This window comes from Aspergillus homomorphus (assembly GCF_003184865.1).
Source record: "Aspergillus homomorphus CBS 101889 unplaced genomic scaffold BO97scaffold_41, whole genome shotgun sequence".
Taxonomy (NCBI): domain Eukaryota; kingdom Fungi; phylum Ascomycota; class Eurotiomycetes; order Eurotiales; family Aspergillaceae; genus Aspergillus; species Aspergillus homomorphus.
The window spans coordinates 147,039-174,005 of record NW_020291927.1 but is presented as its reverse complement, the minus strand read 5'-3'; the positions used below and the strand labels follow the sequence as shown (position 1 = coordinate 174,005).

General features: G+C 51.4%; 7 protein-coding genes across 7 annotated transcripts; 5 read left to right on the top strand and 2 right to left on the bottom strand.

Annotated features, from left to right (window-relative positions):
• Positions 1–294: 294 nt before the first annotated feature.
• On the bottom strand, positions 295–2,986 carry sly1 (syntaxin-binding protein). Its single transcript, XM_025695748.1, has 4 exons — positions 2,723–2,986; positions 2,441–2,657; positions 1,995–2,377; positions 295–1,945 (listed from the first exon to the last, which is right to left on the bottom strand). The coding sequence occupies exons 1-4, from the start codon at positions 2,760–2,762 to the stop codon at positions 441–443; spliced, it is 2,145 nt and encodes a 714-aa protein (XP_025548237.1). The 5' UTR covers positions 2,763–2,986; the 3' UTR covers positions 295–440.
• Positions 2,987–4,461: 1,475 nt separating this feature from the next.
• BO97DRAFT_375446 (uncharacterized protein) lies at positions 4,462–9,538 on the top strand. Its single transcript, XM_025692990.1, has 9 exons — positions 4,462–5,441; positions 5,493–5,656; positions 5,712–6,404; positions 6,833–6,935; positions 6,991–7,535; positions 7,594–7,994; positions 8,053–8,294; positions 8,352–8,966; positions 9,022–9,538. Exons 1-9 carry the CDS (start codon positions 4,725–4,727, stop codon positions 9,112–9,114), a joined length of 3,573 nt encoding a protein of 1,190 aa, XP_025548236.1. The 5' UTR covers positions 4,462–4,724; the 3' UTR covers positions 9,115–9,538.
• Positions 9,539–9,823: 285 nt separating this feature from the next.
• On the top strand, positions 9,824–11,042 carry BO97DRAFT_480240 (DUF218 domain protein; the record flags this gene model as incomplete). Its single annotated transcript, XM_025700737.1, has 4 exons — positions 9,824–9,924; positions 9,997–10,104; positions 10,263–10,314; positions 10,482–11,042. The coding sequence occupies 4 exons, from the start codon at positions 9,824–9,826 to the stop codon at positions 11,040–11,042; spliced, it is 822 nt and encodes a 273-aa protein (XP_025548235.1).
• Positions 11,043–11,146: 104 nt separating this feature from the next.
• On the bottom strand, positions 11,147–12,331 carry BO97DRAFT_397020 (spindle checkpoint protein MAD2). The gene is made up of 8 exons (XM_025694110.1): positions 12,230–12,331; positions 12,150–12,175; positions 12,076–12,101; positions 11,986–12,024; positions 11,905–11,933; positions 11,712–11,857; positions 11,593–11,666; positions 11,147–11,537 (listed from the first exon to the last, which is right to left on the bottom strand). The coding sequence occupies exons 1-8, from the start codon at positions 12,276–12,278 to the stop codon at positions 11,249–11,251; spliced, it is 678 nt and encodes a 225-aa protein (XP_025548234.1). The 5' UTR covers positions 12,279–12,331; the 3' UTR covers positions 11,147–11,248.
• A 150-nt stretch (positions 12,332–12,481) lies between these two features.
• BO97DRAFT_375435 (DNA-directed RNA polymerase III core subunit RPO31) lies at positions 12,482–19,584 on the top strand. Its single transcript, XM_025692989.1, has 4 exons — positions 12,482–13,241; positions 13,291–14,512; positions 14,937–15,070; positions 15,169–19,584. The coding sequence occupies exons 1-4, from the start codon at positions 12,517–12,519 to the stop codon at positions 19,424–19,426; spliced, it is 6,339 nt and encodes a 2,112-aa protein (XP_025548233.1). The 5' UTR covers positions 12,482–12,516; the 3' UTR covers positions 19,427–19,584.
• Positions 19,585–23,173: 3,589 nt separating this feature from the next.
• On the top strand, positions 23,174–23,948 carry BO97DRAFT_417151 (uncharacterized protein; the record flags this gene model as incomplete). Its single annotated transcript, XM_025696464.1, has 2 exons — positions 23,174–23,339; positions 23,659–23,948. The coding sequence occupies 2 exons, from the start codon at positions 23,174–23,176 to the stop codon at positions 23,946–23,948; spliced, it is 456 nt and encodes a 151-aa protein (XP_025548232.1).
• A 1,188-nt stretch (positions 23,949–25,136) lies between these two features.
• On the top strand, positions 25,137–26,220 carry BO97DRAFT_445729 (uncharacterized protein; the record flags this gene model as incomplete). The annotated part of the gene is made up of 3 exons (XM_025698578.1): positions 25,137–25,230; positions 25,289–25,332; positions 25,681–26,220. The coding sequence occupies 3 exons, from the start codon at positions 25,137–25,139 to the stop codon at positions 26,218–26,220; spliced, it is 678 nt and encodes a 225-aa protein (XP_025548231.1).
• Positions 26,221–26,967: the final 747 nt, after the last annotated feature.

Sequence of the window (26,967 nt, the reverse complement as noted above, 5' to 3'; positions counted from 1 at the left end):
CGTACTGCTGGAGGGGGAGAGAGGGCTGGGGGACGATTGTATTGATTCTTCGTTGTGTTGTTTTCGTTTCTATGCCTAGCATTCGTGCGTAGTCATCACTAGTGTTAATTCGATGCGCTACATTACTGGAGGTAGATCATGAGATGTGTTTTGTAACAATGATGAAGAGTCTTGCTCACATGACAAAGTGCGAGTATCAAGCAGTGGGTGAGGTAGTTGCTCATATATAGTATCAAGCTATGAGTGGAGTAGTAAGGTGCATTCATTGTTTAAAGAGTCACATAAGCGTGAGCGTGTCGAATTAGGTTCAAGGTAACTACTGTACTATAATAGGTGTGATGTGTGAAGGGAAGGGAGGCCTGAGGTCGGAGTTCATCCGTGACTTACCCCCGGCGCCCCTCACGCCGTTCAATCCGGAACTTAACACCCGATAAAATAATCTAGCCCTCCCGACCCAACTTCGCCAAAGACTCCGTCAGGAATTCGTTCGCGTTCATTAGATCCGTACTGCCGTAGACGACGCGCCGTCGGGGCCCGGTGAAGGCAGCGCCCCGGTTCCCGGCACCGGCGCCGGCGCCGGCGCTATCCTGCTGGCCGTTCGCGCGAAGAACCCAGTCCTGCAGGTTGCCGTACTCGTCCATGCTGCCGCCGCCGACGGTGAAGACGATGGCCTCGTTGAAGCCCTGGCGGCGCTGGCCGAAGGTGGCGCTGGTGCCGGCGCCGGCGACGCCGAAGCCCGGGGCGCCCTGGGCGGTGTTGCGGGATGCGGAGGCCGGGGGCATGGCGCCGCGGGCGTTGGCGCTGCGCGGGTCGAAGTAGAGGTAGTTTTCGGTCTTGGCGATGGCGGAGCTGGAGGCCGAGGCCGGGTCCATGATCGACTCGGTGATCTTGGTGAGGGTGAGGTCCTTGTTGGCCGGGAGGAAGTTCTTGACGCCCGAGATGAGCGAGTCGAAGTTGGCGCCCAGCGCGCCCGAGGTGATGCGGTCCGTCAGCTGGTTGGAGAGCGAGGAGAAGCCGCGGAAGAGGTTGGAGGATTGTTGCTGTTGTTGCTGCGGCGCGCCGGCCGTGGCGGTTGTCATCATCGTCATACGCGTGAGCTCGCGCACTTGCCGGACGTACGAGAGCGGGCTGACGTCCTGCACGCCCATTCGCGTGAGGGCCTCTTCGAACTGGCTCATCTCGGCGCGCGACACTTCCGTCTCCGTGCTCAGGAACCAGATGATGAATAGGCGGAGCTTGTCGGTCGGGTTGTTGCCTTTCGTGGCGTCGTTGATCAGGTCCATGATCTGCGTCTTGGACTGCTTGGTGATGTTTTCTTCGAGCTCGAAGAAGTTGTCCAGCTGGCGGTCTTTGATGCCCTTCAGCAGGGCAGTTGCGATGTTCATGTGCATGTCGAGAATGGCCTTCCGTTCTCGCAGTTCGGGAAGTAGCGTGATGGCCGCCTTGAGGTGCTGCGCAGAGGCACTAGTGTCGTTCTGCAGGTCTTCAATTGAAGACGCGCCGGTCTTTTTGGTGATGTCGTTGGCGTCCTCCTTGTATCGTGTCAATTCGGCGTCGATGTCCTCGGCCACCTGCGGGAAGGGCGCGCCAGCGTTGCGCTTCCAAAAGAAGTCATTACTGTTCAAATCATACGCGCGCTTCGTTACACCCTTCGCAGGGTTTGCTTCATCCGTTGTCTCGACCGTGATTCGATTAAGGCGCATCTGTAAGACATCCTGGACAAGGGACTGGTACGTCCAAGAGTGGGAGAGCATAGGGACTAGATCCACATTGCGATCGACGATGACGAGAACCGGCCGCGATGAAGGGACGCCGGGGGTGGACTTTTTGCTGGAGAAGAGGTTGTCTTTCGAGTTGAGGATGTGATCACGGAGCTTGCGGTCGAGCTTGGTAGCTATCAGCTCGGCCGCCCCGCCCTTTGGACATCTGATGATCGGAATGGAACCTATTTCGCGTTAGCTAACAATCAGCCAAAACGGAGACTTATAGCATACCCATCGTCACACTGACGCTGAACAGCCCGCTAACAATCCGATCGACAATGGCATCTAAATCGTCGTCACTTGTTTGCGCGCTGTTGATCTTCCAGTAAGCATCATTGCCCAAACCCAGGCTGAAGAGGTCTGGCTCCGCGACAATGAAGTTTAGGTACTGGTCAAAGACCTGTGCGACATGTTCTGCCGTGCCTGTCGTGGCGATCTGAGAACCGAAGTCTTCCAAGAGCGGTCGAGGGACTGAGGAGAGAAAGTTTATGTAGGCAGGGGCATAAAGGCCGCGGGCAAGGTCGTTGGTGATCGCTTGGATGTTGGCAGCGGTAGGCTCGACGAGATAGATGACAGGGACGTCAGGTATAGGATAGCGGGTGGCGTTAATATTCCTTGAGGTTTCGGTCAGCGGAAAGTTCGAGTGAGCTATACTCCACGCGCAGAGAACCCCGTACAGATGAATTGTGACACCCCATGTTCTGAGATCGTTGACGCGAAGTACACTGCTGATCACGTCTCTTCCCAAGTTGTCGAAGACCAATACCTTCCAAATCGGATCCCCATCCTCGTTCAAGACGGGGGTCGAGACCAGGCCCTGGGCAGAGCCATCGGGGTGCGACTCATCGGTGAGGTGCGTATCGTGATTCAAGTTGAGGAGCTTTTGAATGGAAGCTAGAGAAAGAGGAGGTCAGATCTGAGCGACCGCAATGGCGATGGAGAGCGAGAGCTGAACCTACCGACCTGACGGTCACGGAGAGAGGTGGAATGCGATGCCATGATGCGACTTACAGGGCACCCCGGACGGATTCACGATCACTTTAATTGGTTCAATATCATGACAAGGTAGAGGCGGGATGTGGTAGCTGGGCAAACCCGGAAAAAAAATTGAGGTATAGGGAGGAGGGAGTCGTGAAATGCTAATTCCGACGAACGAAGAGGACAGCGTCAGATATCGCGCAGGAGTAGATGTAGTTCGGAGAAGCAGTTGGCGGGCTTGTCACTAACCACTCTACCGGAGACACTCTCCACCACCTGGCATCCTGACAATGATGGGTGGAAGGGCTGACGTAATCGCGGATCCCGCAGCCTATAGACAAAACAGACAGACAAGTCAAACTGCGCAAACCGCACAACTGCCACCATGCACGTGACCAGCACTATTGCTGAAGCGGCGTTAGCCCGACCCAGCGTCGCCCAACCGAGTTGCCGCCCGTCGGCTTTTTCAGTCTTACGACAACCGCAACCTGCTTGCTACCAACCACCATCCTCTCCTCTTCTCCTCCTCCCCCCAATCCCCCATTCCTTTCCCCTTCCCCCCCAATCCCTTCCACTCACCACTGCACCTACCATCACCTCCCTCCCATCTCGTAAAGCAAGTGACTATGCTGCTCAACTGCCGTCCAGAGTGGCTCTTTGTATAACACCTTTTCTGATCATCTTTTTTAAAATCAAGAATAAGGAAAAGCTGAAGAAGAAAACAAGAAGAAAAGGTCCACCACGGACAGGCAGGCAGTACGAGCAGGAAGTCTTTCTTTTCCAGCTGAATTGCCTCTGCAGACAGGAAATCGGGAGAGCTTTGAAGCAGACTGGGAAGAGTGACAAGGTTACCTACACAAACAAGCATAAGCGTGTGCTTTGGGGGAAGACAGACAGACTGCAGGAAGGAAAAGCAAAGAGAAGTGCAAGACCCAGTGAAGAGGCAAGAATTATTCTACGTCTGTTATACGGAGAGCACGGAGTACCAGGTCTGGCCGGTGTATTCGGAACCAAAACTGGCCTAACTGCAGTCAAAGAGCAAGAGAGACTTGAATCTTGCTGTTTAAGAACAAGAAAAAGATACTGCTGCGGTGCCATTAACAGCGCGCGCGCAACTTTGAACGGAACGTGACGTGACATAAGGAGGGAAAGGCAAAGCCAATTCAGGCACAGGAAGGCAGGCAGCACCAACTCCCTTCTCTTCCTCTTTCTCCTTCTCTCTCAGTCAAACACAGCCTAGAGTTAAGAGAGAGACAGAGAGAGAGAGAGAGCCCAGTACAGGTGTGGCTTCCCCCTTTGATGATCCCCGTTGACCCCCAATGATTCCTTGGATTTCTACCTAAAAGGAAAAAGGAAGAGAGAGAGAGAGAGGGAGAGAGAGCCTGGACCAGACCAGAGGACAGCACCTTTTGCCACTCATCTCTCAGTGCTCTACTACCCACACTCTTATTCTGACCTGACCTGACCTTACAAACAACGGCAAATCTTGAGCCTCTCTGTGGCCGGGAGTTACCGCTGTGCCGCTTTACCGCTTTCCCTCTTGTTGTTCCCTTTGAATTACGACGTATCAGCCGATTTGCAAGCTGACAAACTCAGCCAGCATCCTTGATTCGTTGCAGCGGCCGCTGGACCAGATTTGCTGCGCCGCCGTTGCTCAGGGAGCTTGGACCAATAGGCTCGTTTTGACTGCGCCCCCCACCTCCCGAGATCTTAGAGCGGCACCCGATCTAATCCCAACTTGGCAAGCAACTATCCAGCACGTGGATGCATGTGACCTTTACCACTTTGGGCCATCCATCCTTCTACTTTCACTACAACAACTACAAACAGACTCCCGGACTTATACTAGTATCTTAACTCGCTCTCCCACTCACTGTCCTTACCTTTGTCACTGGAACGGCTGCTACTGCTACTGTTAAAGCAGATTTAAAGGCTACCGTGAACTCCGAGGTGCCAGAAGGAAGCGAAGGAGACACCGGTAGCATGGAGCAGTCACCGTCGCAGAACATCATGCCCGGTCTGCACCGCGCACCAGTAGATCCCGGCGCATTGCCGCCACCTGAGTACTGGACCAACTTCGAACCTTTGTATACAACCCCCGATCCTTCCCATCAACATGCGCATCCTCAACAACATCATCAACAACAACAACAACAACAGTTGCATCAACAACCTACTCCTCAACCACAATCGCAGCCTCAACAGCAGCCACAACAGGCACAGCAGCAGCAATCACAACAGCCATTGGGAATTAGTTGGGATCATCCAGTCTTCAGTCAGAATCCTCCATCACGAAGTCCATTGCCGACCCCTCAAGATCAGAATCATGGCCTATATTCCTCGACCACCCCACAGTCATGGCGAGCAACGGCTTTGCATCCGCAGCCCATTTTACCTGCAACCGCACATCCGATCGGTATGACTCCTCAGTATCGCCAAGCGCCGCAATTCTCCTCAACACATGCTGCATATGAAGCGCAGCCGATCGCCGCTTCTGACAGCGCCCACTTCCCACCGTACACATTCTCGCGATCCTACTATCCCCCTCAGAATCTCTCCGTGCCGGATGTCTACGCCCAATCCCATTCGCATTCTCCTCCGACGGCGCAAGCACAGCCCCAGACAGCACATTTCCGCCCGGATCCGCATCAACATCATGTCCAGTATTCACTGCCTGCCGGCTATGCGGAAGGAAATTCGGTATGGCAACCTACTTTGCGTCATCATAGGGTGTCGTTAACCGATTCCAAGCACGTCCCGATGAACTACCCCACGGAATTCACTCAGTCGACGCCGACCGGCTCCGAACAAACCATTAACCCACAGTACCTGAGCTCTGCACAGCAAGCTGCCAATCAACAATCCTCTCTCCACAACAACAATAACCTTCTCTATCTCAACCCCGATGAACCAAAGTAGGTCTATCGCGAATTCCTTCTGTTATTGCACGCGTTATCTTACACTGCTCAGGCTCTACAACTTCTATCGGGAAGACCTGCAAATGCCACCCGCCTTGGGCCAGTCCGTAACACACAATCAGCCTATCGCTCCTAAACCCCAATCGGCATACGAGTTTGTGTTACCCATCAACGGTATGCTGTGTTACCTCTTAATTGGTGGGATTCCACTAACTCGCCTAGGTCCCAATCTGTCTCAATCACACGCGGCTGCAAAGGGCGCGAAACCAGTTAAGAAACCCGCTACGAAGAAACAGTCTACCCTGCAACCTAAGAAGACCACCGCCAAAGGAGCTAATAAGAAGATGGATGGAGCCGCTGAATCGTCGGAATCGGAGACCGACAGTTCAGACTCGGAGCTTGAAATTGAGAACCAGGATCCCGAGGAATCGTCTCCCCTCCCAGCGACTCGGCCTACTGAGCCTGAGGCGGCTGCCAAGTATGATGTCTTGAAGGCTGTGTGGTCCCCACGTAATCGACGGCCGAATGTGGACAAGGTCAAGAGTGCGCTGGTCGCATTCAAAGATGTTGTCAAGACCGTAAGAGATGCATGGAAAGACAGCTCTCAAGCCATGAAGGCGGCGGAAAATACAGGCAATAATGAGGAAGCGACCCGATTGAAGAAGGACGTGGTCTTGCAGCGCCGTCTCATGGATGTGGTTGTCTGTGCGACTTTGGAAATGGGCCATCCAATAATCGTCGAGAAGTATGTCCTTTCTCTTTTCTTTTCCCTCCCGCACCTAGCATGTCGTTGTCGTGGCTATAGAAGTCAGAAACGAAATATGAGCCTATCCCATGTAGTCTACCTAGTATGGGTATTGGCATCTATTAAAGGAGTGCTTGTCAGTAAGGGTGGAATACTCACCCCCAAACCTCACAGCGGAGGCATCCCCAGTCGCTTGTCCTAAACAAGAACAACACGACTGTGCATGTTTCACTTTCCTCTGGAGAACAAAGAAGTTGATCCTTGCCGGTAGAGACTGGGTGCTTCCGCAATGCTCTTTGACTTTAGACCGGCCACAGGCTTGGCTCCACAAATCTTCGTGCTTGCATCTACTGCCACTATGTTCCTGTTGCTTGTTGCTTGAATCAAAATTACAGTCACAAAGCAAAATGGAATGCTGACGTTCATAGGTTGGGCGAACATCCCATTGCTGTGGCAGCTATGTATTCGTTCTTGTTAGATCGACATCAAGCCGCCGATTTCGATGGAGCATTGACAGTGAATATCCTCAAGGTAAGCGACTCCGATCCCCGTACCGTCCATCCATAAAGCTAATCTTCATTCTTAGCTGCTTTCGCGCTTTGTGACCATGGATGAGGATGTCCTTCAGAAAACGAATGTGGCCAAGCTGTTGCCAAGGTTTGTCAAGAAAGGCGGTCCGGCTGTCAAGAAGTTGGCGCAGGAGATAATGGACAATGCTGCGGCATCCACCAAAAGGAAGCAGGACTCTGCGAAGCCTGCAGCCAAGGATGGATCGCCTAGTAAACAGACGAGCACCGTTCTTGGCGCCACCGCTTCTGATGGCGCCCGGCCAGAGCTTGCTGGATCCAAGAGACCCCGTGATGCTGAAAGCAATGGGCAGCCGGCAACGAAGCGAGTAGTTGTAACGTCCAATAATAAGAATGCGTCGAAGCCCGGTGGCGCTGTTGCCGCTCCTAAGCGACCGCAAGACGCAGTCCTGGATAACAAGGGAGCTTCAGCGCAGCCTTCTCGCCCGAAGACTAATATTGTAGCACCCAAGCCAACCAATCTGTTTGGTAGTCTTTCTTCCGCCTCGAAACGGCCAGGGACATCGAATGCCGAACGTGCAGCAGCCGCAGCGGCTAAAACCAGGTAAGACCACGGTGCTATACATGATGTAAGAGAACAGTCTCCTAATATTTTCGAACAGTAACCCTCCGGAAAGGAGAGAACCCCAACCGGCACCTCCGCGACCGACCTTTTCTTTTGGTGATTTAATGGCAGATTTGAACAAGCCGAAGGAGCCAGCCCCAGCGCAGCCAGCAGAGCCCAAAACACCCGAGACAGAAGAGGAACGGGAAAAGCGGCTTCGCAAGGAGGCTCGACGCAGACTCCGAGTGACCTGGAAGCCCGACGAATCTCTCACGGAAGTCCGATTGTTCACGCATGATCCTGATGAGGAACTTGGTCCGGGCGATCGCATGCAGCGTGAAGCGGGTGACGTGAAGGGCGAAGGAAGCGTACTGAAGCTTCACCGCGATCTTGACGAAGAGGATGACGAGGAGGGTGGCATTCGCGAGGAGCAATTGCTTGAATACTTTGTGCCGTCCGGTGAGTGACCTTGAAGATGATGACGATGCAGCTCTTCCAGGAATGCTGATGGGTTTAGAAATCGATTTCGATGAGATGCCCTTTGAGGAGCGCGGTCGGAACTTCATCAAGCGTGGTGGCGTTGAAATCCCCGAGAGTGCAGAGAAGAAGGCGCAGGAGCATCGTGAAGCCACCACTCTCATGGTGTTCTATACTTCCCCAGCGGATGTGCCATCCACACCCAAGGAGCCTCCTCAACCCGACACTGAGGAAGCAGTGCCCGATGTGGTCTCATTTGGCGAGGTTCCTGACCATGTCATGGTAAGTAGTTCGTATAGTTACTCTCAGTGGGACTCTATGTTGACAGTATCGTCGTAGGCCCGGCAAAACCGTTATTTCGCTGCGGTAAAACCTCAGCCGCCGGCTGCAGCCACGCCCGCGCCCGCGCCCGCGCCCGCAGCCACCGCCCAGGCCCCATTCGATATCTCGAATCTGCTCAAAATTATCCAGAGTGCTCCCCAACAACCAAAATCGACCCCTCCACCTCAGACCCAGCCGGCACCTGCGCCAATGTCAGATCTCGAGCGGACTTTCAGCTTGTTCCGTCAGCCGCAGCCGCAGCCGCAGCCAGCATCTCAGCCTCCAATGCTACAGATGCCCCAGTTTTCGGCTGCTCCCCAGGCTGCAGCAGGGCAGGCCATTGACCTTCAGAACATTCTGGCCATCATGAACGCCCAAAAGCAGATGCAGCCGGCGGCCACAGCTCCGCAGGCCCCGCCGACCCAACCCAGCATTGCGCCTAACCTCGCTGCCATCTTTTCCCAGATCAATGGTCAGAGCCAACCCGGTGCGGGTAACATGCCTCAGCAATCTGTGCATTTTGAGGATCCCGAGCGCAAGCGCCTTCGGGAGACGGGCGCTTATGACGGGGCCGACGACGACCGGTCCAGTTATCCCAAGCGAAACAAATATAACGACCTGGGCAAGAAGCACGTAAGTATCTCTCGATGACCCCAGCTATTCAGACAACGATCTAACATGCAAATAGCCCAAGGCAGGATCTGTACCCTGTCGGTACTGGCAGAGCGGGAAATGCCGCAAAGGTGACGAATGCACATATCGCCACGATCCGTTGATCTAACCGTAATATTATTTCCTTCTTGACCTCTGATACCCTCTGGCCATCCCTTTTCTTATTCTTCCTTCCCATACATCTTTGCATTTGCTCGACCCAAAATTTACATCCGAAGTGTACACTGTACCTTGCATCTGCTCTGCTGCTGTCCATTCTTCAGCGTCATTGACGGTATCTATTATGCCTGGCAAGCTGGTTTCCTTGCGACCGAGCATCTGTGTGTTAATGACATGATACCATACTTCCGCGATTGCATATCATGCATGGGATTGCATGGAGTTTGTTGAGTGTGGGTGACGATCATTCCTTTGATTTTTTTTTGTTTTGATGGCCATATCCTTTCTTCGGGGTTTAGTGTTGCGCGGCTGGGGTTAGCCACATGGTTGTATGGATTAACAAGATCAGTATGTATATTAATGATGTTTAGCTGGAATAGTAGGTCCAGTCCAGCTTGGTCGGGGGATCTTTGCAGAAGTTAAGCTCTCGTCGTTTTTGTGCATGTCTTAGTGGGATCATAAATGCGAGCTTCCCAGGAAGACCGATGTAGGCACCATATTAGGTAAGGTACGGCAGTGGCCGACCCGGCTGTTAACCAGGCTCAATCATACACCAACATAGATCAGGTGTAAATAACTTTCCTCGAGCTTCTTGCCCCCATCCTTCACTCAACAACTCGACCCTCAATTTCACTACATCGTGAAGACAAAGACCCAAAATGCACCCACCCACCACCAACCACCTCAATCACCTAATTATCGTCTGCTGCCACGCCATCTACAAGAGAGGACCAACGAACGGCGCCAGTGAAGACGAATGGTAAGCCCACTAACCTCCCTATATCAATCCGAAACCGCCTCCCAAGGTAGCATTAAAGCTGATAATTGTTAGGATAATCGAACCCTTTCAAAAAGGCGAAACGCCCACGTTCACGGCCCACGTCGTGACGGGCCTCCGTCTCGCCGCTGAGGATCCGCATGCCTTGCTTGTGTTCTCGGGGTGAGTCCTTTCTGTAACTCCCTGGATGAGTGCTAGCATTGCTGTAGCGTAGTCGTAGCTATAGCAGTTAGTTATAAGAGAGAAGCTAACCACACCCATCTATCCTGCCTACCCTGGATACTTACAGTGGGTAGGTAGTATGGATGGACGGGATATAGAGGTCCCACGAAACAAGACCGCACGTCTCTTGCTGAGGGGGAGTCATATTTTGTATGTTTCCCCTCCTTTTTTTAATTTTTTTACCAAGTTGGCTCGTTGGAGCTTGACACTACAGTTAGCTTGATTGAGCTTTACCTCCCTTACCACAAAGACCCAAAAGAACTACAAACAGTACAGTACATACGCCATCTAACCAAATGAACCAAATGATAATCTAGAACCTAGCAAAAGACAACGCCTTCTTTAACCTCACCCCCTCTATCTCCAGCTCCAGCACCACCTCCCTAACCACAAGAATAACAACAGAGAATCACGCAACAGACTCCCACCAAAACCTCCTCTTCTCCCTCCTGAAATTCCGGTCCGTAACAGCCCGGTATCCCACCAGGATAACGGTGGTAACCCACGAGTTCAAGCGCGCAAGGTTCCTGGAAGTGCATTTTCCGGCTCTGGGACTGGGGAAAAGAGTCGATGGTGGTGGCGTGGAGATGCGGGTGGTTGGGATTAATCCCCCGCCTGATGTTACCCCGCTAGAGGTTCTGGTGGAGGGGGAGGAGAAGGGGGGGATTGGGGTTTGGAGGGGGGACCGGTATGGTTCTGGCTGTGTTTTGGGGGGGAAGAGGGTTAGGAGGGGGTGGGATGAGGGTTCTGTATATGAGGTTTTGAGGGGTCTTGAGGGGGAGGAGGGGGAAGTGGTGGGGGCGTTGGTTCGGTGGGATGGTGGACTTAGTGGGAATCAGCTGTTTGAGGGGATGGAGGGGTTGCCTTGGTATTCTTAGTATTGTGTATCAAATGTTGTAAGGCTGGGGTTGTCTTAGTATTAGGTTGAGTGGTTTGGGCGGATGGCGTTGTCTTGGTATAAGTGAGGAAGAGGTTGATAATGCTTTCATAATTCATTGAGAAGAGTTAACATTAGAACAAGATCCCAACTGCCCACCCCTTAACGCCTGCATAAGAAAGAACACCCTAATAGGTACCTAGTACCTCAATCTGCAAGCCGGTAGCTCACCAGCGTCTCCACCCGGTGGTTGTTCGTGCTGAAGCTCCGCAGCTGCACCTTCTCCGCGTTCTTGATCTCCTTCGCGTCGCTGTCGCCCCATTCCATCGGCACCTCCGAGTCCGCGTCCGCGTACACCAAGACATTAAACGTGCAGTAGCCGTTCAGCACCGGCAGGAAGGTCACCGACGCGGTAATCTGCCGGAAGATCGCCTGGATCTCCTCTTGGATCTCCTTCTCCGTCTTCTCGACCGTCGCGGGCTGTGCGTCCTTGTCCCTGTTGCGAAAGGCTGGTTAGCGGACGAACTCTTCGAGGCAGAAAGGTGACTTACCCTGGTGTGGCGTTCTCCTTGTCACCAACAGTCTTTGAGGACTGGCTCTTGGAGTGTTTCCCGAAGATTTGAACCTGTCCCGGTTAGCCTGCGCATGCCGAGAGGAACGGTGGATGTACATCGAACTGCCATCTCTCCACGTGCTCGCCCGTCTCCTTATCTGTGATCACGACAACGAGCTTCGAAATCTTTCCGCCCATCATCCACTTGTTTAATTGCGACATGATCTTCTTAATGTAGGCCTTCACTTGATCGTCGGAGGTGACTGGGCTGGTCAATAGAGGTACCGAGGATGAGGATTGATGGACCAACCGAGCATGTTGAGACCATATTTCTTAACACTATAGATAAAGAAGTTAGAAGATGGTCTAACAGAGGGGAACTGGTACTCACGTTGTGAAGTCTTCCGGAGGATAGACACCCCGCTGGAAACTGGTCCTAAAGTCAATCGAGGTAGGTCATCCTGGTCTAACCGTCACTTACAGGATAGAATTGATGGAATATTCGAACTGCAATTGTCAGCCACACGCAGCCACTAATATAATGAGAGTACTCACGAATTCTGCGACCAGCTTCGCCGATCCTATCTGCTCATGAGCGTTCTGCGCTGGTGGTCATGGAATACGAGCAGTCGTACCTTTCAAGGACAGCTTGTGAACCTTGGATTTATCCTTTGCGGCCGGCATGATGCAATACTGTTATATGAACCTGGAACGTGATTGAGTGTTGTCTGTTGCCGGCGAGAGGTGCAGTGGAAAAAGAGGATGCTTTGTTTACCCCATTTGTCGCCGCGGCAATTGTGCCCACCGCCCGCGCCGTCGAGTTCTCCGCAACGCCGTACTTTTTTCCGCCCGCAAGAGTCAATAACCGTGTCACTCCTTATCACCATCATCGGTTCACTCCCATGCAAGTGCAGAACTCCCAATGCGAGGATGCCTGCAGTTAGCCAGGTGGCTGAGCGCAGCGCCGAGATGCTCTGCTGCTAGCCTACTCCAGCCGCCATTCGGCCTTCCTACCTCCGTCCGGTTTTTCGCCAACTCCGCCGCGCGGTCCGCCAGAGGTGCCGGGCTCCAGAAATCGGATCTCGAGAACAGGATCGCCGCAATCCCAATCGACAGGTTTCGCAATTTCTGTATCGTCGCGCACGTCGACCATGGAAAAAGTACACTGTCCGATCGACTGTTGGAGCTGACGGGTACGATTCAAGCTGGAAGCAATAAGCAGGTCCTGGACAAGCTCGATGTGGAACGCGAGCGTGGTATCACAGTCAAGGCGCAGACATGTACGATGCTATACAACCATAATGGGGAGGATTATTTGCTTCATCTGGTCGATACGCCGGGCCATGTGGACTTCCGTGCAGAGGTCTCTCGCAGTTATGCCAGCTGCGGAGGCGCTCTGCTCTTGGTCGATGCCAGTCAGGGTATCCAGGCGCAAACCGTTGCCAACTTCTATCTCGCTTTCTCACAAGGTTTGGAATTGATCCCGGTCATCAACAAGGTGGACTTGCCGTCGGCCGAGCCGGAACGTGCCCTCGAACAGATGAAGCATTCTTTCGAGCTGGACACGGACAGCGCCGTGCTGGTCTCCGCGAAGACTGGTCTGAATGTGCAGCAGCTACTTCCTACAGTCGTTGATCGGATCCCAGCGTACGTATTCCACCTCCTCTACTCGGATGCTAGAGCTGACTATGGATAGTCCCGTCGGTGATCACACCAAGCCCCTCCGCATGCTCCTCGTCGATTCCTGGTACGATGCCTACAAGGGTGTGATCTGCTTGGTCCGTGTCTTTGACGGCGAGATCCGAGCGGGAGACCAGCTGGTGTCTTTCGCCACCGGACTCAAGTACTTCGTGGGCGAGGTCGGCATCATGTATCCGAACGAGACCCCGCAGACGGTGCTCCGTGCCGGTCAGGTCGGTTACGTGTTCTTCAACCCTGGTATGAAGCGGAGCAAGGAAGCCAAGATTGGTGATACCTACACCAAAGTCGGATCGGAAAAGCTTGTGGAACCGCTGCCCGGTTTTGAAGAACCCAAGTCGATGGTCTTCGTGGCCGCCTATCCGGTCGATGCGGATCACTTCGAGCACCTGGAGGACAGCATTAACCAACTCATGCTGAATGACAGAAGTATCACGGTGCAAAAGGAGTCCTCAGAAGCCCTGGGTGCCGGCTTCCGCCTCGGTTTCTTGGGAACGCTCCACTGCTCCGTGTTTGAGGACCGTCTGCGTCAGGAACATGGAGCCAGTATCATCATCACTCCCCCATCAGTTCCCGTGAAGATTGTCTACAAAGATGGTAGAGAGGAGATTATTAGCAACCCGGCCAAGTTCCCCGACGATGAGTCAGCACGTGCGAAGGTGTTGGAGTTCCACGAGCCCTACGTTACGGCCACTCTGACTTTCCCGGATGAGTACCTTGGAAAGGTCATCGAACTCTGTGAAAATAACCGCGGTGAACAGAAGAGCCTCGAGTATTTCACCTCCACTCAGGTTATCCTGAAGTACGAACTTCCGTTGGCGCAACTAGTCGATGACTTCTTTGGAAAGCTCAAGGGTAACACTAAGGGCTACGCCTCTCTGGATTACGAGGAGTCGGCTTGGAGGCAGAGCAATATCGTGAAACTGCAGCTCCTGGTCAACAAAGCCCCCGTAGATGCTGTTGCTCGCATTGTACATTACAGCCAAGCGGACCGACTCGGTCGACAGTGGGTGACTAAGTTCAAGGAGCATGTGGATCGGCAATTGTTCGAAGTCATCATCCAGGCGGCTATCGGTCGCAAGGTCGTCGCTCGTGAGACGGTGAAGCCCTACCGGAAGGATGTGCTGGCTAAGCTTCATGCTAGTGATGTCAGTCGACGCAGGAAACTGCTGGAGAAGCAGAAGGAGGGCCGCAAGAGACTGCGGGCTGTGGGCAATGTGGTGATCGAACAGAAGGCGTTCCAGGCGTTCTTGTCGAAGTAAGACGTTTTGGAGGTGTTCAAAGCTAATTGTACAATATAACCCACATATTCTTACCTGTCATAAATTATACAAGTGTTTGAATTCATGATGTCTACTCTACCTGTCATAGTAAAGAATGCTTCCCCGTATCCGCCCGCTCTGATTGGGCGGAGCGGCGGGAGCTGAACTGGGACGGAGCTTCCACATTAACCGCAGAAAAGTTCGTCGCCGACCCCGCCGCCGCAATGGTCTGCAATTTCTCCCCCTCCCGCCGTCTCTTCTCCGATTTTACCGCATTCACGGGTCTTTGGTGGCGTGTTGCTTGACAATTTGACGACTACTGCGGTGATTTTCTTCTCGAGCGCGCACCCTTATCAGCGCTGTCACTTCCATCTCCGCTGAGTCACTGTCGCCTTGCCATGATCATCATTTGACCACCGTGATGCAGCCTCCAGAAGGTGTGCAGGTCGACCTGGGCAAGGCCCAGGTCATTGACCGCGTCCCCAAAGTTATCAAGGAACTGAAGTTCGGTGTCCTGTAAGTAGTCTCTGCTCTCCCGACTCCTTCCTGTCTTCCCGTTTCGTTTATGTGTCCCGGAAGCAGCCTGGGCGAATGCTGACTCTGTCTTGCGAAAGGTCCAACGACGATATCGTTAGCCAAGGTGTGGTGGAAGTCTCCGACCGGAAATTCTTCGATCTCGAACATGACCGAGCTGTCGTCGCCAATGGTCCCCTCGACGCGCGCATGGGTATTTCGAACAAGTCCTCAACATGTCAGACGTGTGGTGGTGCACTCCAGGTCTGCAACGGACACTTCGGCCATGTCAGGCTCGTCCTGCCCTCCTTCCACGTCGGCTACTTCAAGCGAGTCATCACCATCCTACAAGAAATCTGCAAAGAATGCTCCCACATCCTCCTCCCTGAAGCCGATCGCCGTGCCTTCCTCCGTGAAATGCGTCGCCCGGGCCTGGACAACTTGCGACGGATGCAGATCGCGAAGCGGATTAACGAGCGGTGCAAGAAGACTCGCAACTGTGAGAACTGTGGTGCAGTCAACGGTGTGGTCAAGAAGGCCGGAACCAGCGCCCTGAAAATCACCCACGACAAATTCCGTGCCTTCAACGCCTCTACCTCCGTCAAGAAGGTGCCCCCGCCCAGCAAGATCGTCTTTGACCGGTCTTTCGACGAAGCGCGTACGTCCAATGCGGAGGTCGAAAAACATTACAAGAAGGCCCAGGATGACATGAATGCTCTGCGTGTTCTCAACCTTTTCAAGAAGATCTCCGATACCGACTGTGAATTGCTGGGTCTCAACCCGAAGGAAGCCAGACCCGAGATGTTCCTCTGGCAGTTTATTCCAGCCCCTCCGGTCTGTATTCGTCCCTCCGTCGGTCAGGATGCAGCGTCGACCGAGGATGACTTGACTGCCAAGTTGGGAGATATCGTCCAGAGTAACATCAACCTCAAGAACGCGCTGCTCAAGGGTGCGCCAGTGCAGACTATCATGGAATGCTGGGACTATATGCAGCTGCAAATTGCAGTATACATCAACAGTGATGTCCCGGGTCTGAACAAGGCAGATTTGGGCAAACCCATTCGCGGTTTTGTCCAGCGTCTGAAGGGAAAGCAAGGTCGTTTCCGTGGTAACTTGTCTGGAAAACGTGTCGACTTCTCTGGACGTACGGTCATTTCCCCTGATCCCAACCTGCGTGTCGATGAGGTCGCTGTCCCAGAGCTGGTGGCAAAGAACATGACCTACCCCGAAGTCGTCACTCGCTATAACAAGGAGAAATTGCAGCAGAGAGTCCGAAACGGAACGAAGAAATGGCCCGGAGCGAACTATATCACGAAGAAGGGCCAGACATTCAAGCTCTTCCTCAAGTACGGTAACCTGAACATGATCGCTGACCAGCTCCAAGAGGGAGACGTTATCGAGCGTCATATTGAGGATGGTGACATTGTCCTGTTCAACCGGCAACCTTCCCTGCACAAGCTTAGTATCCTTTCCCACTTCGCCAAAGTTCGCCCCCACCGAACTTTCCGCCTCAACGAGTGTGTTTGCAACCCTTACAACGCCGATTTCGACGGTGACGAGATGAATCTGCACGTTCCCCAGACGGAAGAAGCGCGAGCTGAAGCCATGGAACTCATGGGTGTCAAGAACAATTTGGCTACGCCTAAGAACGGAGAGCCTATCATTTCTGCCATTCAGGATTTCATTAGTGCTGCCTACGTCCTCAGTAGCAAGGACAACTTCTTTGACCGTCGCTCCTTCACACAAATTTGTCTCTACATGCTTGGTCCTCAAACTCGGTTCGATCTTCCTCCGCCCGCCGTGCTTAAGCCCCAGATGCTCTGGACCGGAAAGCAAGTGTTCAATATCCTCATGCGGCCGAACAAGGACGACCCTTGCTTGGTCAACCTGGATGCTGCCTGCAGAGAATTCAAGATGCCAAAGGATAAAACGCCCAAGGATCTCGACCCCAAGGACGGTTGGCTCGTCATTCGTAACTCCGAGGTCATGTGTGGTGTGATGGACAAGTCTACTATTGGTTCTGGAAAGAAGGATAACGTGTTCTATATTATGCTGAGAGATTTTGGGCCAGCGGCCGCTGCCGAGGGCATGAACCGCTTGTCTAAACTGTCTGCTCGTTGGTTCACAAACATGGGCTTTTCTATCGGTATCACAGACGTATATCCCAGCGAAAAGCTGCTGCGCTCGAAGCACGATCTGGTCGAGACAGCTTACGCGCAGTGTGACGAGGTCATTGCCAAGTACAAGGCTGGTACGCTAGAGAAGTATCCCGGCTGTGACGAGTTGCAAACTATGGAGAACCAGCTTTCCGGTATTCTCAGTAAGGTTCGTCAACAGGCTGGTGACGAGTGTATTGCTCAACTGAGCAAATACAACTCCCCCTTGATCATGGCCACATCCGGATCCAAGGGTTCCAGTATCAACGTGTCCCAGATGGTGGCCCTTGTCGGTCAGCAGATTATCGGTGGCCAGCGTGTGCAGGACGGCTTCCAGGACCGTACCCTGCCTCACTTCCCGAAGAATGCCCGTCAGCCTCCGTCGAAGGGTTTCGTGCGGAACAGTTTCTTCTCGGGTCTGACGCCTACGGAATTCATCTTCCACGCCATGTCTGGTCGTGAAGGTCTGGTTGATACTGCTGTCAAGACGGCTGAAACCGGTTACATGTCTCGTCGTTTGATGAAGTCCCTGGAAGATCTTTCCACCAGATACGATGACACCGTGCGCAACTCCTCTGCAGCGATCGTCCAATTCCAATACGGTGACGATAAGCTGGACCCCGTGGACATGGAGGGTAAAGCTAAGCCCGTCCACTTCGACCGGACTTTCATCCATTCGGAATCTATCACTTATTCGAACGACGAACGGAGTCTGCTACCTGCTGAGATCATGGAAGTCTGCGAGGAGATGCTTTCGAAGGAGCGCGCCAAATTGGTCCGTAAAGATCTGATGGGCAACACTCTTGCATACATGGATCGCAGTGACCATGGTATTGATCAATTTGAGAGTGCCCGTGACTTCTTGGAGTCGATTCAGCAGTACGTCGCCACCAAGGCGGACAGGCTCATTTCCCGTGGTGGTGACTTTGACCCCTCTGACGAGAGAAGTCAAAAGGGGTTGAATCACACGGGCAAGCTGACTGAGCGTACCCTGCGGACTTTCATCACTGAGTGTTTGATGAAGTACAAGAAGGCCCAGGTTGAGGCTGGCCATGCCGTTGGTGCTGTCGGTGCGCAGTCCATCGGTGAGCCCGGTACCCAGATGACGTTGAAGACTTTCCACTTTGCTGGTGTCGCTGGTATGAGTATTACTCAGGGTGTCCCCCGTATTAAGGAAATTATCAACGCTTCCAAGGAGATCAGTACGCCTGTCGTCGCTTGTGAGTTGGTCACCAAGGACAACATCATTGCTGCCCGTATCGTCAAGGGTCGTATTGAGCAGACCTATCTACGTGATATTATCCACTACATCCGTGAGACATGGACCGGCAAGGAAGCTTATATTACCGTCAAGATCAACTGGAAGACCATCCAGGACTTGGCTCTGGAGTTGAAGATCGACAACATTCTTGCGGCGATCAAGAGTCACAAGCGTTTCAAGGCAGATGATCTCAAGTTCCGTTGCTCGCGCTCACACATTCACGTCTACATGGATGTTGAGCCTTCCAGCAAAGCTTCTCTATCCAAGACAGAGATTGCGCACACCAGTGCGGACCCTTTCCTGCGGTTGAAGCATTTGAAGCGGATGCTCCCTGACATCCAAGTCCTCGGTCACCCCCAGGCCTACCGTGCGATTATTCGAACGGATGAGACGTCGACTACCAACACGCTTCTGGTCGAAGGTTACGGGTTGAGGGCGTGTATGACCACGATGGGAGTGGACGGTCTCCGCACAAAGACCAACAACATCATGGAGATGCGCGAGGTGCTTGGTATTGAAGCGGCGCGGTCGACGATCGTCCAGGAAATCAGCGAGGTTATGAAGGACATGGACATCGATCCTCGACACATGCAGCTTCTGGCCGACGTCATGACCTACAAGGGTGAAGTTCTGGGTATCACGCGATTCGGTCTCGCCAAGATGCGTGACTCGGTCCTGCAGCTGGCGTCTTTCGAGAAGACCGCCGACCATCTCTTCGATGCCGGTGGTGCCGGCCGCACGGATCTGATCGAGGGTGTCTCCGAATGTATCATCATGGGCAAGACGGTGTCCCTGGGTACCGGCGCTATGGAGGTCGTGCGCAAGATGAATTTCTACGAGGGACAGATCGGACCACGCAAGACCACCTTCGAAGATACCTGGACGGATGTCTACGAGGCACCTCTGGAGCGGGCGCGGGCCAAGCGCAAGGCCCGGGCTTGAAGCGGCAGCTTGCTAGAGATTGTATAAAAAGGGATTGATTCTGGACATGGAAAAGTCGGTCGCATACCAGGCGTTTAGTAATGTACTCTAACTATAGTCACGATTTAGCGATCACCGCGAGGGAGGCGACTGTCTTGTACTTTACGAGCAGACGAAACTATATTCCATTTATTGTGTCTGAAAAACTGTATCCCGTCTACCTAGTAGTGTATTCCTGAAGGATTTTGCTGTGTATGATGAAAGTATGATGCAGATCAATCATCTTGATTTCGTGGGGACTCTGCAAGATGTTTAGGTCTGATTGAAAATATATAATTTCATAATCCTAGCTAGGTAGGATCGTACAGGCATTAATGGGTTTACCCACCTCGGTTAACATATTAGGGGTCATTAGCAACCTTCCCAAGCCCAAGCCCAAGCCCAGGAGTCTACCTGGCAGAATCGGAAAATACTTCCCCCAACAGTCTGATTGAACATGGTACAAGTCAATTAAGAGTGCATAATTGTGATTGCCGGGCAACCCCCTTCGATCCTTCCCTCCCACGTCGATCGGGTCGGGACCGACCACGCATCGACTATTTCGCCAGTGAGTAGGACACTAAGAACGTAGGAAATGACTAAGGATGCTAACATGCGAAAAGTCCTGCACCTTGGGAGACTCTCCATTACAATGCACATATGTAAGAATAAGCGGTTCAGCACAGTTACCTGTATATGTACAGGTCCGATTGTAAAGTGCCTATATGATCAAATCCAGCGGTTCAATTGCCTAACAGCGCCAGTTATCGTTGGTGATATACGATCGGGTAGCTTCACTCTTATGGTAGGCTAAGGTTGCGACATGTTTGATACATGCGATCCCGCGAGAATCTGTCATCTTCCGGTCTCTCAAGTCTTTTCTTGCTTTTTCCCTCCTTATGCTGTTTTGTTTATGTGCTTTTTGACTCTGCTCGACTTTTGTTCCTGTGGTCAAAACCGCGTGATACAAGGTTCTGAACGAGTAGTACTTCGTTCAAAGTGGGTGAGCCCGGTGAGCCCGGTGAGCAATCAATTGAGCTATTGAGCAACCAAGGGGGTCAGTCAGGCAACCAAGCGGAATAGATCTGAAGTCTAATAGGGTGCTTTACCTGCTTGCCTGCTCCTTTTTCTTTTCGATTATACTATCTCTAGACTGTGGGGGGCAGAAGTAAGTCTTCTCATAGTACGGCGGCTGTTAGCGGCCAGTATGAAAAAATGAACTCTCTTAACTAATATTCTCGCTGCAGCGGTGACCGCCTACCAAGGTGGTGACCGTATTAGAGATAGATACTGGATATCAATTAGCTTGTAAATTCGGATAAGAAGAGATACTATCAGATAACTCCTTATTCTATGTAGATTATTACGATAAGGGTCTTCTTATCCTCAGGAGGTATTACCGTCTATGTCTATAGAAGATACTATAGATTTTATATACCTTTCTTAGGCCTATTAAACTCTATACATACTCTAAAGCATATACTAAACATAGAATAGGGTTTCTATTCCAGAATTTCTCCATAAGACAATCACCACCTAATAGCCGACCCCCGCGCCCCCGCCCCCTCCCCACGCCACGGCTCATTCTGCCGGCAATATTCATTTTTTTCATACTGGCCGCTAACCACCGCCGTACTTCCATTAGATCTAAATAGGCCACGAACACAGTGGAAAAGACCGAGTAGTAAGCCAACGGCACGTGATGCATGAGACTTGGGACTAGTGACGCGTGCTGCTGGCCTGTGACATCACTCCTCTTCCGGTCTGGACTCCATCCGGAGGACTGCGATATAATTGTTAGTTGTAATTTACTATGGAGTAAATTTTTGGACAGGACCATGTTATTCTCTCTTTTTATAGAAAGGCCGAGTAGTTCGAGACATTTGAGGGAATATTAGACCTTTTCCAAAGGTGCTAGTGGCTGCTGATGTATTCTGCTAAGCCCCTATCCCAGGATTCGCCCATTGCCAGATGGAGCATCTTGCGCGCGTGATTCCTTCCTCCCAGCAACGGAACTAACGAGGAATATTAATTCATGTATTAAAGCACCGTGCTGGTTGACTGAGACGGGAAGAGACGTGAGGACAGGATCGCCATGTCTGTGGTGAAGATGCCTGTCTATTTGACTGTTGCCGTAGCAGTAGAGATATTTGTGAAAGAGCAGGAAGACATCGAGCTAGATTAATGGTGATTATTGCTATTATCACCGCCGCGGCGGCAGCGGCTTCGACTTGTAGTGTTTTCATCCTGCGCCTGTAGGGGCTCAGCTGTTGACGGTGAAGCCACTGCTATTATCACTGGAGTTCGCTATCTTTATCGTTCTGAATTGAAACTTCTGGTAGGGTTACCCTTACAAGCTACCTGATTCATTCACGTCCCCGGAGTCCAAAATGGGTGGAACAATCCTTGTTATAATGGTTGGTACACAGAACACCGCATGTCTTCCTTCAGTACAGGCAGCTGTCAGGCTTTGCCAAAAGAGAACTCAAGGGCTAGAGAATCAAGCTATTGAAAGGTGGGAGAGACGGACTGCTGGAAGCGAGAGAGTTGCTCCGGCACCTGTGAGTGATCTATATATTATTATTCCTGCTTTGGGAAACCACTTTAGTTTCATGTGGCAGACTATCTCGAGGATTGTCGGTATAGCGGAGAATCCGGCTATGCGATCCAGAGCGATTTACCAAGCGAGTTTAATATGCACTGAAACATTAGTTACTTCAAACATCATCATACCAGCAAGAAATCAAGAAAACGCTATAAGCAGCCATCCGTGAGCCATCAATATCTCAACGTTACTGTTGTGGTGGTCTCGTCCACGAGCCCGCAGTTTGGGGGTGCAAGCTCCGTGCCCTAGGTGGCGGCAGCGTCTACCAGTACGACTGACGGAACTGGACTGACGGCTGCGAAATCATGCCGTCTTACAGCAGGTAAGGTGGTGCCAGTTTTGTTCTTCCGATAGTGGTAGACTAAGTCGGAGCTGAGTGCTAGAATGTGATGGTTAAATTGATATCGTAGGGGTGAGGGTGGGTAGAGACAATGAAAGCATGCTGAGTGAGTAACGAGGCACACAGTCCATGCCCCGAGTCGGCACTGTCCAGCCACACCTGGACTAATGAGTTTATGCCCAGTTCCTGGCCACCTGTGATGTTGCCAAAGGAGTTATCCAGAGCTGTCTCTAGATTATTGACCAGATTGATTACCCAGTTCGCGGTGTTGTCTATTCTATATTCTATATACAGCAGCAGCTGCACTGCTTTGTTTGTCAATTCTTTGCAGGAGACCCAACGGACGTTTTTGTAGATTAGAATATCGGAGTAGCTGTTGTCATTGATCATGTTTGCTCATGCTGTGTTGGCGTTCAGAATATGATTGAAATCTGCCTGGACAAGGTAGCCTGCTGCATTGGTATAGAGTAACGGAGGCCTGATTGAAGTAGGGAAATGTGCAGGAAATGTGCAGAATATCCTTCTCGTAATCTCTCAGCTGGGAGGTAAACCTCCTCAGTCTCAGAAGACCAGTTACGGCGTTGGGGGACTGAATGCTGGTGATACTTGCCAAGGGAATAGCTAGCGTACTTTGCATATAGGCATGGCCTAGTCCCTCGTTCATCCCGCCACCTGAGGGGTAAAATTGGCCTGGGTTCGTACAACTTGGCAAGCGAGCGGATACTTCTACAAAACGCCAGTATTTGCCTCATTAAAGCGCCGATGACGCGAACTGTGGAGAAAGATGCGCTGGACCAAGCGCACAACTTGTCCCATGGCAGACTTGGAACCCGATCAGCTAGCCTCCAGATATTGGGCATTCTCCGCTCCCTCCGCCGCTGACTCGGTGCAGGAAGCCTTGGCGTTCGCGAGCTTAGTGGAACAAGAATACGATTCTATTCTTGTTGTCGGTAAGTAGGCGACTTTAGGGAACGAGGTTGGTCCAATGGCCGATGAAGGGCACATGAACGACATCCTATCTCGGTGGACCATGGGGCGGATGGCACAATTTGATGTATATCCGCCGCGGGAAACGAGAAGATCCCAGGGAACTCGAGGCCTAGGCGCAGAGACCATCAGGATCTTCGACGAGGCTCGTGAATGCATGCGGTCGACAATCCTATTTTTGAAATAGGGTCAGGGCCAGACTTTCGAGCCATCTAGACTGGCGTTCTTGGCTTAACCGAGCGTCATAAGCCCATAATGGACCTCTGCTCGTAATCGTAAGAGATACTAAACTCTATACGTGGGCTCTGCTCCTTTCTGCCGTGGACTCGCTTGAGAGGCAGCAGATCCAGCGCCTGGAAAAACACGTGATTCACAGAAGAAAGTCTCGATACTTGCTGGGCCCGATGTTGAACCAAGATCTCGTATCGATCGTACAGAACGAGGGTAGCGCATTTTTGAAGATTTGGAAGGGCCTCGTCTTCGCTGGTCTGGAACAAATTCGACCGATGCAGATCCTGGTGTACATGCTGATTCCAAGCGGGAAACACAACTGGTCACCGGGATTTCCCTAGAGGAGGAAGAACAAAAGGTAGCCCGGTGGAGGTAGTTTCGCTTCATGATATCGGGTACCACTGAGTGCAGCCTTTGAAAGGCCACGGGCGGCTTTCCAAAATCGAGCTATTCCGGTGTGGCCTCGAGGTTGGTACAAAAATAGACCATAGTTTTACTCTTCGGAGATTTGATTGCACTTCTTGGATGTGAATCCATTTCTAGATCTGCATTACTCAGCGGATATCTTATAGTGGACCTATGACTGCAACATGGCGTGTTGGTAGACTGGTCTAGAGCTACCCTGATTGTGCTGGCTAGTATAATCGATATGCACAGATCACCTTCAGTATCTGGATTCTGTGTTCCACTGCAATTGAGTATCGTGTGGCTCTCGAGCGGCCTGCCCATGACTCAACCATGCAAGAGATCATTGCACGCTTAATCCAAGTCCATGAACACAAGGTCTTTGTTGGGTTAAAGCAATCGCTTCAACTAAACCGAACGCCATCGATCTGGGGACGGACGGCTGTAAACAAAACCGCTTTAGGCGGGGTACAGATCTATGAAGTTACTATAAAAATTAAGGTTTGCCGCCAGCGGGTTCCACGCCGGAAACGGGTAGTAGCCCTGCGGATCACAGAAGTGGCTGTTGGCACTTCCTTGTCTGAAATGGCTAATGACAGGTGCTCGATCGATCAGCATGATCGAATGGATACGAGTGTACATGGAATCATCTGCTTCTTTGTTGCTTTCAAGATAAGCTTTGCATCTTGGCATCTAGACGTGTATCTTGGCATCTTGACGTGTTATGACTTAAGTAGTGCGTCTGCTAAGATCCGTTTTCAGAATTATGTTTCCGTACAATTAATTAGGCTTCGCAGGCCCATGGGATCGGTGGGAACCTTAACCTTGAGGTTTCGGCTACTCGCCGTCATGTCCCACCTTGTTATTCATACCATATGAGAGAATTCTGATCCCGATGACCTCAATCTGTGTTCTTTGTGTTCTAGATTTTCTAGCCTACCTTGACCGATTTCCATTGCCTCGAAAAGAATGCGTCTAGACCAAACATTCCCATACTATAAATTAAAAGGAATATCTGCTCGAAATCCAAGTCCTTCATGCACAAACAGCTTCCATCATTATTAGTGTCTCACCCGTCACTTTCCAGATATTCAACGCCTATCTCATACTGAACATCAGTCAGTATGAAGGTCGTCTATACCCTCTTGGCTGCAGCTCTTGTTGGCTCCGTTACTGCTTCGCCTGTAGCAGGTGGTAACACATACCAAGATGTTAAAGGTACATTAAAAAAAAAAGTGGCATTTGACTTCCTTGAGGCTCACTAAGTTATTACTAGGTCATGATGATCATGATGACAAGGATCATTATGATTGCAAATGGGTAGACCCAAACTGCAAGCACTGGGATTACCACGCATGCGAATGCCACGATGGAAAATATAAAGACAACAAATACCACGATGGAAAATATAAAGGCGACAATTACCATGATGGAAAATATAAAGACAAGAATTACCGTCGCGACGATGATCATCATGATTGCAAATGGGTAGACCCAAACTGCAAGCACTGGGATTACCACTCATGCGAATGCCACGATGGAAAATATAAAGACAACAAATACCACGATGGAAAATATAAAGGCAACAATCACCGTCGCCAAGCCACGACGACCGCTACAGTAGCTGCAACAACGCCTGCACCTACCACGAATGCTAATAATAACCAGAACGCCAACTCAAACAACAACCAGAATGTTAATCTCAACAGTAATGTCAATGCCAACACCAATGCCAATGTGGATTCCAACGTGGCAACGTTTACACCTTCTCCTGTAACCCCTCTAACTCTAAGTGAAAGTGCAACCTCTTCAGTCTTTACATCTACATCCACAGCCTCCGCAACTCCAACTGCTGCCACCAACGAGGGAAATAACGCCAATGTCAATCAGAATACTAACACAAACACAAACACAAACACAAATATCAACGTGAATACCAACAACAACGTCAACACCAACATCAATAACATCAATAATGCAGCACCCGCGACAGGTGGTGGAGGCACCGGCGGTGATACCGGGGTCGGTGGAGGAGATGCCAACCCCTTTGATTATAGATGCCACGGAGAATGGTGTCCCAACTTTTTCCCGGGTTGCGAAATCTGGGACTGGAAAAACTGCAAGTGTGGTGGCCGCTTCTGCATCAATTTTGAGACCAATTGCCGCGTTTGGGATTGGGACAACTGCAGATGCCGTGAACGAAGATAGAGAAGGATATACTAGGTAAGGTGTCTCAACGGTCATACCGCTGAAGGTATCAATAACACCTTTGAAAGCAGACCTAGGAATCCTTTTGGCTCATTCTTCACGACACGCCTAAGTCGACAAAGGCTCTATGGACGACTTAGTTCCAGGATCTGGATGTACTCGTGGTCCTACGTTTAACACCCTGATCCGACAACTTGACTTTCTCTCGCCTATGCTGCATGTTTATCAAAGGGGTTCAACACCTCTTGTTTCTCGCCACTTATCATCACAACTGACCCAAAAAAATGGGGGGATGCTCTCAGCCTCCCTACGACAAAATTTCGTTTTTGTAAGTCTTGTCGGCGAACGGTCTACGAAAACTCGAAAACTTGGACTCTGGACCAGTAAGTTGTATGATCGGGATGTACTTGAGGTCTTGAGTCCAAACATCAGATCTGAGACCATACCTTCTTTTGTGTGCTACAGGTCTCCCATGAGGATCCAACACCCTCTCGTTCTGACCACGGTGTGCAGTATTTTGTGTATTTAGGCAGAGATTCAGTTCTAATTCATGGAATCATTAAAGTTAGTTTTTCGTTTTCATCACAGGTGCATGATAGTAGGTGCAGTTTTTCTGTTTCGTGTCAGAACTTGAAAATTAATGGTCTTGGCTGACTGACTTATTCAATCCACGACATTATTTGTTTATCCTTGAGGAGAGTCTCATATTCCTCCGCCTTTTATTGATGGTGGGTTGTAGAGGGGGGG